This window comes from Micropterus dolomieu, linkage group LG15, assembly GCF_021292245.1.
Source record: "Micropterus dolomieu isolate WLL.071019.BEF.003 ecotype Adirondacks linkage group LG15, ASM2129224v1, whole genome shotgun sequence".
Taxonomy (NCBI): domain Eukaryota; kingdom Metazoa; phylum Chordata; class Actinopteri; order Centrarchiformes; family Centrarchidae; genus Micropterus; species Micropterus dolomieu.
In genome coordinates this window covers 20,115,807-20,128,552 of record NC_060164.1, presented here as the reverse complement: position 1 = coordinate 20,128,552, position 12,746 = coordinate 20,115,807, and the positions used below count along the sequence as shown (strand labels likewise).

The window sequence follows — 12,746 nt, the reverse complement described above, 5'->3', positions numbered from 1 at the left end:
ACTCAGAATGTAATGACAGAAGAACAGCGGTACGAACAGTTAAACTGTGACAGCTGCGGGTCTTTCCTCTCACGTTGTTGCTGGACTCGTCTGCTGTGTTGGCTGCAGAGTTCTATGTGACTGTGAGCTGTCGTGAGGACCAGGGGCTCCGTGAGCAGACCGGAGCTGACTGGCCGGCTCGTAAACCCGCGGGCTGGCTCATTAGCTTCCCCCACCGCATTTGCGGAGCTTCTCAACTCCGAAAATGTTCGAGCACATTCTCGATTCGCCAACAATTTCCCTAAAACTGCTGATATTTAAAATCTACGCAGTTGATTTCTCGCCTCCAAAGTTGTTAGAAGTGGATTTAGTGATGAAACAGCATTTGAAAATTGTAAAAAGTGTTCTGTTGTCCTCTACACAACAGACCGGTTGTTGTTACAGTTCTAGCGCTTTGCATTATGGGCCACAGTACGTGGGATAGACTGGTCCGAGGCATACTGGAGATTTTTCCCGAATCAGTAAGCCATCCGGGTATGTTTGGCATACTACAGATTTTGCTTTTGTTTGCATACTGCATTCTACATACTACATTTGGGCCAAATCGGTACATACTACTAGTATAGTAGGCTGTTTTGAATACAGCCTAAGACTTTATGCCACACCTGTGAGGTAACTCGGCAAAGGAGAAGTGCTCACTAACACAGATTCTGACAGATTTATGAACAATATTTGAGAGAAAGAGGCCTTTTGTGTACATAAGAGTGTTGCATTTATAATTTTGTTCAGTGTAAGTGGTTGTTCCAACTCACAAGAACTTCTTGTCACTTCAAAAATCTGATTCATTTATTCAACACACTCAAAAATGTTCCAAACATTGTTATAAGTTAACTTCATAAAGCAACGTAACGAAAATTCATTCACGCCATAAAAAAGTGCTCAAATAGTGCCGTAAAGACTGGATCTCAACGATGGCTTAAGTTGCCAAAATTTAATGAAAACTCACCCAAATAGCAAAAGGTGGGCAGTAAATGATCAGTCTCTATAATGTAAGAAACAAATGCAACTCAAAGTTATAATAAACAAATGCATATCCACAAACATTAAAGTCGCCTATAAAACAGTCTGTGGGATCTTTGACAGATGGGGGCGTTTATTGGTTAGTAGGTGGTGTTTTCATAGCGTTGACCTGATCTCAGTCATAACCTGCCATCTTGTTGTTAACTGCTGTTTGATCCCTCCTCAGACATGTACTTCATCCCCGTGTCATGTTTCCTCCTCTTCAACGTGATGGACTGGGCTGGCAGGAGTCTGACAGCCGTCTGTATGTGGGTCAGTAGCAACAACTACAACACAAATAACTGAGGTTTTTAGGGCTGTACATAACGATTATTTTTGAAGTCAATTAATCTAACAACTAATTTGGTTTATTCTAAAGAAAAAAAAAGTTGCCTATTACTCGATTAAAATACCAATTTATCCAAAATAAATATCAAAAACATATCTAATCAATAAATCAATATTTTATTCAATCATCCTGATCATTCTCAAGTTTGGCCGGTAGGGCGCCGCAATGTTGATTTTTTTGCAACCAGCGGCACCGGACATGACCATATTTGGACGAGACGGTGGAGCTAACGGGCATGTGTGCAGCTAGCTAGCTTGCTTAGCTCGGTGCATCTGTAATTCACGTTAACTGTCATTTTAACAGGGCTGACAATTTTGTCTAGCGAACAACAGTCTTAAAACTAAATGTACTCACCAGAGAAAGCCAACTCCTAATAAGCTTTTTCAACGGTGCTGGTTAAATTTACACAGTGCCACAGGTCGCCATGGTAACGACTTGTGATAAGATACAGATAATCCCACCCTGAAGCATACTCTGTTTATGGTCTATTTTCCTCTAAATGGGACCATAATTTACTAAATTAGCATCATGTTGTATTGAAGAAGACTTGAAACTAGTGATTGAGACCATAAACTCATCAAGAAAGTGTTAACTGAGGCAATAAATCAGCTGAGAAGCTGAGATGTGGAACTGTTACTAAAAGTAACGCAGGAGCACAAAGCGACTGTAGCGGCAGAAAACAAACTGAGAGTTGTTGCATAGTTAATACGTCGACAAGTGTATTAGTGTTATTTACACAGTGTAAAATATTTTAATAAAAATACCATAACTAAAACAGTGTCAGCAGATTCGTGTTTTTGCTTTGCATGACGTATAAGATCCAATCAGGAAGCCAAATGTCAGTGTCTGTTTAATGGTTTTTAAAGTCCTCCGTTTTCGCCTGTCTGCAAACGAAAACGGGGTCAGCAGCGTTTTCAAACTTCTCTGTTTTAGGTCTTCGGAGTTGCTGTTTTAGTCGGGACGGGAAGTGCAAACGTGGCAAAAGGTCAAGGTTTTAATATGAAAACGCAGTAGTGTGGATGTGGCCTTTGTAGATACAGCTTGACTAGCGAGGACCCTACAAACACTTTTGCCTTATATGGTCTATTTAAAATGACCACATCAAAATGTTTAGCGTGGTCTGCTGTTGTCTGGCTGGCGTGCAGTGCCAAGGACAACAGACACACTTGTCGACACTTTAATGGACACCTTTGGCTGCATAAAATGTTTACACAGGAATTAATCACAGAGTCATGAGTGGAATGATGGAAAAAAACAGTCGCTCAGAGTTCGGGGTGAAAATAAAGGAGGTGAGTTTTGTTGCTGAGATCAGAGGTTTGTTTTGGATAAAAGTGCGTGTGTGCGCGTGCTCTGTGTAAAGGAAGTTGTTTTGGTGGTCAAAGAGGAGTGACGCTCACTCTTACATACACATCTGGATGAATGATGACAGTTGGAGGTTATTGAACTGCTGGGAAGCCTTCACAGATGCACCACATTGAGCACCGTGTCTATTATCATGTCCCAAATTGTATTCTGCTACAAGCTTAATGGAAAGCTAATCCAGCTTCATAGTTTTTATCCATTGTTTTATCAATGTGTCAGGCAGTTTTCTTTAAACTAATCAAAACATCAATAATCATACTAATGTCTTTTATTGTTTCTCTGTTAGCTCCTTTAACAGCATTCAATTCAAATTCATTCAAAAATGTAGAAGAAATAATTAGCTATCCAGAAGAAATAATCAAATTGAATCAGTTCATTCTGTCCAAACTACAGCAAGTTAACCCCGCCTGGCCTGCACTGTAATGCAGCTTCTTGGTATTAGTGCAGTTAACAGTAGTCAGCTGCTCCAGGTCCATGTGAGTTTATTTATCATCATAAAGCAGCGCTGATCAGGATCCTGATGGTTTCCTCTGAGGCGACAACTTGACAGAGTAGTAGTTTACAGCTCATAAATGTCTCCGGAGGAACTTAAACAGTGTTTTTAAAAAACAGGCAAACAGGTGTTACGGTGTTAAAAAGAGAAACACTACAAATGTAGAATGAATTACATCATGCTGCACAACTGCAGATTGTATCCCCATCCCGGTCTCCAAAACCCTCTGACTAACTGGCGAAGAAAAGAAAAAAAAAGCTTACACAAAATTCATAAATATATACTCTAGATCTGTGTATTTACAGAGTTATCGGGAAATATAAACACCCAAAACTGTGTTACAGTTAGGGCTGGGCGATGTGGCCAAAAATGTCATATCATTCGAGATCGATAATTATCACGATAAATGTTAAATTATTATTTCTTTTGAAGTTTAAAGGCCGATTTTTTTGCTTCTGGTAATAATATAATAGTGTTTTTAAACTATTCTTAATACTTACCAAACAGTGGATCACTTAACAAATCTGAGGTAGTTTGGACAATTCATAACAATTATGATGATAAAATCTTTTCGGTCCTTTTCCTTCAACAAAATTAATATTTTAATAGAAAAATTAAGTGCTGATTTGTTTGTGATTGAAATGAATTGTATTGAACATTTATTGAACATTTGTTATATATTTTTTTGGAGAAGATTAAATCGCAATAATTATTGTTATCGTTTTATAATCGCCCATCCTTAGTTACAGTGTTTTTATCAATTGAAGTTACGAGTTCCTTGTCCGTGCTTAACGTTTTGTGTTTCTTTCCAGCCGGGTAAAGACAGTTTGTGGCTTCCTGTCCTGGTGGGTCTGCGAGTCATCTTCATACCTCTCTTCATGCTGTGCAATGTCCAGCCTCGTCACCACCTCCCCGTGGTGTTTGAACACGACGCCTTGTACATCATCTTCATGATCATCTTCTCCTTCTCCAACGGATACCTGGCCAGTCTCTGCATGTGCTTCGGACCCAAGTAAGAACTACAAACAGACGGTATACTCGGTGGGACTGTGTAAACTAAGGCTAGGTTCAGACTGCAGGCCAAAGTGACCCAGATCTGATCTTTTAATAGCAGGGTGAACAGGCCAAGTCACATGGAATCTGATCTTTTCCAGTTTGGATTTGGATACAGATTGGATTTTTGGAGTCTGGAAACTCAGGTCGGTACTGATGCGACTTAGACGTCACTCTAGAGCAGCTGTTTTCACAGTTCTGCTGTAGACGGAGCCGCGGTGAACGAAAAAGCTCCACAAAAAGCCATAATTAAACATGTGGATCTCATTTTTCCTCTGCCTCGCTATCATCTGCCCACAAATTCCTTAGCTTACACCTGAAATCCACCGGACTGCAAGCTGTCTGAGTTATGTGCATGCTATTTGTCTGAGCAGACGCACTAGAGCAAGAGAGAGAGAAAGAGGGAGAGGGAGGGAGTGTAACGCTAGTTAGATGGGCAGTTGCGAGAAATCGACAGTACACATTGGAGTCTGATATGGACTACGTTTAAGCAATGATGTGAACAAACAAAAACAAAAAACAAACAAAAAATCGGAGCTGGGGAAAGAAATCTGAATTGAGCATTAAGCCCGGTATACTTGGTGTTGCAGATGACACAGTGGACGTTTCATGTTTATGTTTTCTTTTCAAGAATAAGATAACAAGATCATGACCACTCTTACAATGCTACTCTAGTTATGTACAGGTTTTGACAACGAAGAGAAATGTGTGGAATAAAGAATACAAATCAAAAGTCGATGCACTAGAATCAGAGATATTAACTGTGTCACATCTGTCTAAGTGCAGACACAGGGAAACAAGGGATTTTGGACCCCACTGCAAAACAGTCAGACAGTTTACTATGGGCGGGTTCTCACCTAAAAGGTCCGGTTCCTGAATCGAACAAATGGGAGGATGATACATTGTTTAAATTTTTACAACTGATTTGCATTCACAAATGCAAAACTCAAATGTGTCCAGAAATGTGTCATGTGGTGGAAATGACCCTCAATTATTGGTCATACAGTCTGTGGGTCAAAAAAACATACCCCTCGAAATACTTACTACAGTGCTTTGATGTGCTGTTGAAGACACAGACTTAAATACAAGAGGGAGATTATAAACGAGGCATAGGTGGAAACGATCAGGGAAGAATAAAACAAACAAACTAGTGGATAAATACCAGAGCGGGAAGGGAAGGGACCAGAAACGAGAGGACAGGAAGATAATGAGCAACAAACCAGAGATGAAAAACAGAATCAGGAAGTGAAATACACCAATACACAAGAGGAAGGGTTTACCAAAATAACAGGAAGTACCAAACAAACCCACAAAAAAACAACCATGACAAACTGTCCAGCATTAACTAGGGACGATTACAGATTTTGTTGGTACAATTATAGTCTGAGGAATCATCAGGGTTTCACGATGATCATGATTATTATGCATTAATATGATTTTAAATATTTAATTTCATTAAACATTATATTTCTATAATTAAGTATTGTTAATATAAGAGGAATATTAACTTAATTTATCCCCCAGGGGAAATTGTTATTGAGGAGGGGAATAAACTTACCTGTTATTGTCATCAACTCTCATCCATACGCATTAAGTTTTATTGAAAATGATAGAAAGAAATTGAGTGCAGTGTTATTAATAACTTTAGGTTACTTGCGTAACCCCGGTTCTCAGAGTAGCATGAGTGAGATGTCTCACTATGGGATGCGCCTCCCCGCGTATTCCTCAGAAGCATTTATGTCAGTACGCCAATCCTGATTGGCTGGTGATCGTGGTGTCTGCGTCTAGTGGACCCACCTACCCTTAAATAGCTTACGTTACAACGCAGACACCATTCAAAATAAGCACCTCTTCTCGCTTCGCCCCAGCAAGAAGGGCTGTCTGGTGAGACATCTCACTCATGCTACTCTGAGAACCGGGGTTACGCAAGTAACCTAAAGTTCTCATTCATAGCATTCGTTTCGATGTCTCACTATGGGATATGTAGACTCCCGAATTGCCAGACAAGCTTATCTCAACAACCACCGGCTCTCAGGAAGCAGCACTCTGTTCCAGCGAGGGCCCTGTGCTCAGCACTGCACGCGCCACACTCTGACCCGAGACATCCAGTTTATAAAACCGGGCAAAGGTGAGGGGCGAGGACCAGCTCGCCGCCGCACAAATGTCCTGGATAGGGACCCCCTTAAACAGGGCCCAGGATGCAGCAAGGCCACAAGTTGAGTGAGCCCGTAGGCCAGAGTAATCGACCCCACAATCCAGTGGGAGAGCCGTTGCTTGGTAACAGGCTTGCCCATACAGGGGCTAGCCCAAGACACAAAGAGTTGGTCACTTCTCCGAAACCCCCTAGTCCTGTCCATGTAAAAGCGCAGGGCTCGGACCGGACACAGCACATGCAGCCGCTCCAGGTGTTACCCCAGAAATATTATACTCCGTGCTGGGGACAGCATGCTCTTCTCGGTGTTTATTATAAAACCCAAATCTGTAAGATGTCTTATGAGTATGCGCATTTGCAACACTGACACCTGCTCCGACTGTGCCAAAATGAGCCAGTCGTCCAGATATGTAGCCAGACGGAAACCCTGCCATCCCAACGGGGCCACAGCCACTTTGGACAATTTCCTCCTGTAGAATACGAGCTGACTCCCCCTGAGCCCGCGAGCATACAATGCCTGAGAAGCGAGGGGGGATGACAGCGAATTGAAGCCTGTAACCCCTTGATATCGTTCTCAGCACCCAGGCCGAAGTCGTGAGCGCCTCCCTCCTTTCCCTCATCAGCGAGAGAGGGGTGCGGCGTCAATAATGGCGTTATGGGGCCATCTAGCGGCGGGGCGCGTCCTGAAAGGAGAGTTCATTGTTTTTAACTGCGCCCTTGACCTTAAGCCTGGATGCGGCAGCGGAACATGCTTTATTGTTAATAAAGAGTGAGGGTGTGTGCTTGTGCGACTTAAAGGGAGGGCAGAACCTGCTGCCTCCGCTGCAAAGTCTCTCTTCTCCTCGACCGAGACAGTGCACGCCACAGCGGGGAGTTGGGGGGGCGGGAAAGCCCCCGCATCACCCGGAACAGATGTGTTCCATCCCGAGGCAGGAAGAGCAGACCTGGTGTGTGTCCCTGCTCGAAATTTTATTCCCGCAGCGGCAGAGCCGAGCCCCGTTAGGGGGGATTAGAGTCAATCTTCGTTAGCTGGAGTGCTAATTAAGAAGAACGTCGCATTAGCTGGTGTGCTAACACGTACCTTACCGTAAAACGGCTAGGCGGGTAATGTTCCAGTCTGTGGTGAGACCAAAGAGTTGAAGCATGTCGAAGGCAGCTAGCGCCCGGCGACTGAGATGTCTGTGGCCAGTTAAGTTAGCTAGCCCGTACGACAGATCGAGGTATGCTCCGAAGCGAGAAGAGGTGTTTGAATGGTGTCTGCGTTGTAGCGTAAGCTATTTAAGGGTAGGTGGGTCCACTAGACGCAGACACCACGATCAACAGCCAATCAGGATTGGCGTACTGACATAAATGCTTCTGAGGAATACGCGGGGAGGAGCGTCCCATAGTGAGACATCGAAACAAATGCTATGAATGAGAACTGAAATGCTGTTAATTGTTATAGTCTTTAAGCACCTGAAGTTATGTTAGTGTTTTACACCTGGCAATGTTTTCTCTACACAGACAGGAGGAGGCAACAGGATGTAACGTTAAATGTTCAGAGACTGAAGGTCTTTAGAGAACTACGTTCTTCCATAAAGGCCCTTTCAGACAAGAAGCGATTTGTGCTGCGCTAGAAGCTGGGTTCAGCGCAAAAGTTCAACTACTTGACAGCGCTCGAGCTCGCCAAGCGATGCGGTACGTGTTGCTCGACACAGCAGCAAACTGCTGTGGCGCAGCACAAGCCATTGAAAATAATGGGTTTTATAGCACAGCGGTGCGGTGGGTCTGAAAGGTTACATGCTGCTTTGTTTGTTTACGTTGCACTGAAAGCTCGACCGCTACTGTTTACAGCTACAGCATCGATTGTAAGTGACACTTTTATATTTAATTCCCTACCAACTTGCCAAGTTATTTAACTCGGTTATTATGTATTACCTTTACTTGGGATGCAGAAATACATTTGATTATCATACTGCATAGTACTCAATATTGAAATAAATGTCAGAAACATTTAAAGTTTTAAGTAAAGTAGGCTAATTAATGTCTCTTATTGTTATTATTATCACAACACATCAGTGACGTGGAAATTTGATTCATTTTAAGATATGCTACTATTGTCATTATTCTAATGTGCTTTATCAGGATGATTGAATAAAATGTTGATTTATTGATTAGACATGTTTTTAAAATTTATTTTGGATAAATTGGTATATTAATCGATTAATAAGCAACTTTTTTCCCCCTTTTGAATACACAAAATTAGTCGTTAGAATGATCAACTTGTTTGTACAGCCCTACTCTCAGTGCGATACTTGCCGGATAGACAGAGAGTGGTCAGCTTTTTACTTTAACTGTGTTGTCCCCAGGAAAATGTTTGTCTTGCCCTGATAACACACAAAGACTTGAACATAAAGCAAAATAAACTACAGAAAGCATGTTTACAATATGTAAAACAAATGCTAAAATTCCAACACAAGCTGACATAAAACAATGTTCACCAATTACAGCCTTTTTTAAAATCTGTTCTGAATTAGAATATTTCCTATAATGTTGAACTATTCCTTTAAATGATGCCATATCTATATTTATATAGAATATATATATATATATATATTCATTTACCACGGACACCGTTGTGTTTATTGGTGAACAACTCATTCCTAATGAATTTTTTCCCTCTGTTGTCTCTGTACAGGAAGGTGCCACAGCATGAGGCAGAGACGGCAGGGGCCATCATGGCCTTCTTCTTGTCCCTCGGCTTGGCGCTGGGCGCTGCAGTCTCATTTGCTTTCCGGGCCATGATCTGAAATCCCCAGTAGACCCTTCAATAGACGTAGATTAGACCACCCCCGCCCTCCAACACTCCCTATCTTTACATTTAATGGGAGATCCTCCACAACCATCTCCGTCTCCATCATCTGACAGGAGACGGCAGACTAGAAGACTGGAGGACCTCAGTCTTCTGAAGTGTATAGCAGAGATTCGTCTCATCAAGCACTCACGGCCACAATATAAGCTGAAACATGTTACTCAATATTTTCCCTCCAAACTCTGCAGCACAGTGTGTAAACGTATGCTTGCTTCTCCTGTTTCTTGGGGATACTTTCCAATCAGCGCCATTGATCAAAAAGGTTGTTTCTCTGAGATTAATTTTACAGAGTGCAACTCAACAAGCAAATCAAAACCAAAAGTGTACCAGTTGTATTATGTAGACTTCTTCAAGGTGTGTTTAAAGTTTTCCCAGATTAATTAAGACCACACAGTGTCACAGAGCCTCTTTCATAATATGTTCCTTTACACAAAATTATAAAAATGTATGTTCATAAAATATTAGATTTCACTTTCTTTAAAACAGTCACATTCTTTTAGAGATCAAATGACATTATGATGGTGTGTAAAGAAAGTCTCACGTTTTTTGTTTTATAAACGAGGCTCTTGGATGCTGGTGTTTGGCTCATCTACATTACCTGGTAAATTTTTAAACCATCAATTTGTGGACTTTGTTTTTATGGTGTTTGCACATCAAACATGAAACCTGAGCGTCCCTTCACTCTGGACTGTTGCAGCTTTTTAACTGATCAAGCCAAATACATGAAGACAACATGGGAAAATGATGAACTTTGAAGGGAGATCATGACCCATGAAACTGCGTGTCAACCGCTTCGCTCTCTCTCTGTACTTTGTGTGTGTGTGTGTGTGTAAGCTTCCTCATAAGAAATTAGTATGTTGTTTAAAGAATGTAAGGACAGACTAAATCATAAAGATGAGGGTTTAATCTGGGCCACTAACTGCTGAATATTCATTGTCTTAGAGAGTAGTGTTTGTCCATTTGTGCCTCCAGTAGTTTCAGATGATTCAGTTGTACCAGATTGGGTCTTTTTTGTTTATCTGAAAACATCCTCTCATACTACAGTTTGACCGACCAAATAGAAACAGAGGTCACATTTTCCGTCTAGATTTTCAGCCAGACTCGTGAAGTTTTTGCTGTTACTGCGTCTTCCTGATAAAAACACACGTGTATTTTTGAACACAGCAAAAAGAAATATATGCAGCCAGTCAGTGATGTGAGATGTGCCATCTTGAGATAAGTAGACTTTTTAAAATCTCACTCTTTGGCTCTCTGGAGCCTGTGACGTTTCTCATTGAAAGTATTCTTATGAAAGAGAAGTTTTTGTAGTTGAAGTAGTTTTTAGTATATTTTTTGAGTTAGTTATATCGTTATGAATGGGGGGAGGATAAAAGGCTTCATGCCTGACAGTGTTATATTTTTATTTCTTTGCATTTTTGTGGCCTTTTGATGCTTTCAAAAAAAGTCTGCTTTACACAATATTATTACCACCAGTTGTATACATCTCGAACATCCTGTTAGGATAACGTTGGTCTGTTGTTCCGTACTTTGTGTTTTGGTTGTTATGGGAGTCTGGCACGGACCATTAAAATGTTACTAGTATTGCAGCTTAATACCATTCTGTGATAAAAATAAAACTGTGTATTTTTAAGAATCTGGCTCCTCCTGTTGGTAATTTTTGGAAACGTGCTGCTCAACATCTCAGCAGCTGGTCAGGTTAGAGATGACCTGGGACCTGTTTCAGAAAGCGGGTTTAGTGAAAACTCTGAATAAGTTGAGCCCGAGATGAGGGAAACTCTGGGTTTTCGGTTTCAGAGAGCGAGATCAGATAAACTCTAGGTCTGTAACCCCGGCAACTTACGCTGTGAACCTAACCTGCTCCGGAGGAGGTTTAACAAACGCTGAGCTTCTGTCTGATTCCTCCTGCGGAGCTTGAAGCGGCTGTCTCACACACACCGTGTCATTTCCTCAATTATACTGTCGATATCAAAGCACATATTGGAACACAATTACGTCTTTAGAAACATCGAAATCACGTTTAAATAGGTTCGTAGTTTTATTTTATTTTTCACCCAAACATGATCTTGAACATGACGCTTTTATGATCAATCTGTCATCGATGTATGGACAGAGAGTTGGACATCGTAAATTTATCTTCAGCACAGAATAAAATCTATAAGCTACACTGTCCTTCTTTATAACACAGTGACTCTGTGGACATTAGGGCAAAACACTTACAGTGCGCTACAGTGCTGCAGTAATCACTGTTTAAAGTAATCTGTATAAAAATGATCAATGAACAATAACCTTTCATATTGTAGTCGCACCGATTGAACATTCCCATCGTAGTTATCAGCTGGATATGATGTCAATATTTCTGAGTGAGGATGACTGTGGTGCAGCTGAAACAAATAAATGTAGTTTAAAAGTGAGTTTTTCATTATCCGTTGATAGTCTGAATTTGTTTTGACAGCATTTCATAAAATACGAGGAAGATTTTATTAATGGAACATAGATGTCTAAAACTTCACAGTCAGTTTGAACCTAGACACATTTTATATTGCAAAAAAATCATTAATAGGCCTACTGAGTCGGACTGTCACTTTACAATCACAGGTTCATGAGTAGCCTAAACTACAGATTAGAATCTGTTCCATTAATATTTTCATCTTCAGTTATTGCCACCGGCATTTATTCCCGTCAGGTTCCAGCTAAATAAACAGGCCTGTAGCATATTTAAAATGAATAACAGGCTGGAGGAGAATTCCAGCACTTTATCATTCATTAAGTCTGGTAAATAATGAATGAGCAACGCTGTATACAATGTAATATTGTTAACGTATCGATCTTGCGTTTTGGAGCCAATCATGGTCCACGTTGGCAGCATTCATATTTCTAGCTCCACCCGATTAAAATTGAGCCTCTGCCTTTATTTACCCGTTGCCATCGTAGTATCGGAGCTCCATTGATTATGGCTTTTTTCCATCCCCACGCACGCGCTCCCATCAGGCTCAACATACTCAGAGTTGACTGAACTTATTCTGATCGGATCTGATTTCTGAAACGGAAACCCGGAGTTTGACAGCTCAGAGTTCGTCAACCCAGAGTTCAGGTTTACACTCAGAGTTTGTTGAACCTGCTTTCTGAAACAGGGCCCTGGCCAATGAGGAATATCTTGTCAATATTTATGTGCTATGAAACATCTGGACACACATACACACTTCTTCAGGCCCTCTGCTGATAGAAACCGCTCTTTACTTAATTCACTTTAAAGAACAGTATAAACTGGTTCAGCTGATAACTGCTGATCTTGTCCTTGTGCTGCATGTGAATGAATAATGAAGTTAAATGCTCAGAGGGACACAAGAAGATGCCTCTATGTTAGTCACGGGAAAATGCAGCCTTTCCACCTTTTAATGAATCAAAGCCACTGAACTCTTAACTCCACTCACAAAAAAGCTCTACTTTT

The 12,746-nt window shown here is 41.2% G+C and overlaps 1 protein-coding gene across 2 annotated transcripts in view; it reads left to right on the top strand.

Annotated features, from left to right (window-relative positions):
• Window positions 1-10,931, top strand: part of LOC123983944 (equilibrative nucleoside transporter 1-like) — a 43,710-nt gene extending 32,779 nt beyond the window's left edge. For both annotated transcript variants that reach the window (XM_046070406.1, XM_046070408.1), the window contains exons 11-13: window positions 1,226-1,311; window positions 4,055-4,254; window positions 9,125-10,931. In XM_046070406.1, coding sequence (XP_045926362.1) covers window positions 1,226-1,311; window positions 4,055-4,254; window positions 9,125-9,236 — 398 coding nt within the window. In that variant the 3' untranslated portion in view covers window positions 9,237-10,931. The remainder of the gene's footprint in view (window positions 1-1,225; window positions 1,312-4,054; window positions 4,255-9,124) is intronic.
• The last annotated feature ends 1,815 nt before the right edge of the window (window positions 10,932-12,746 follow it).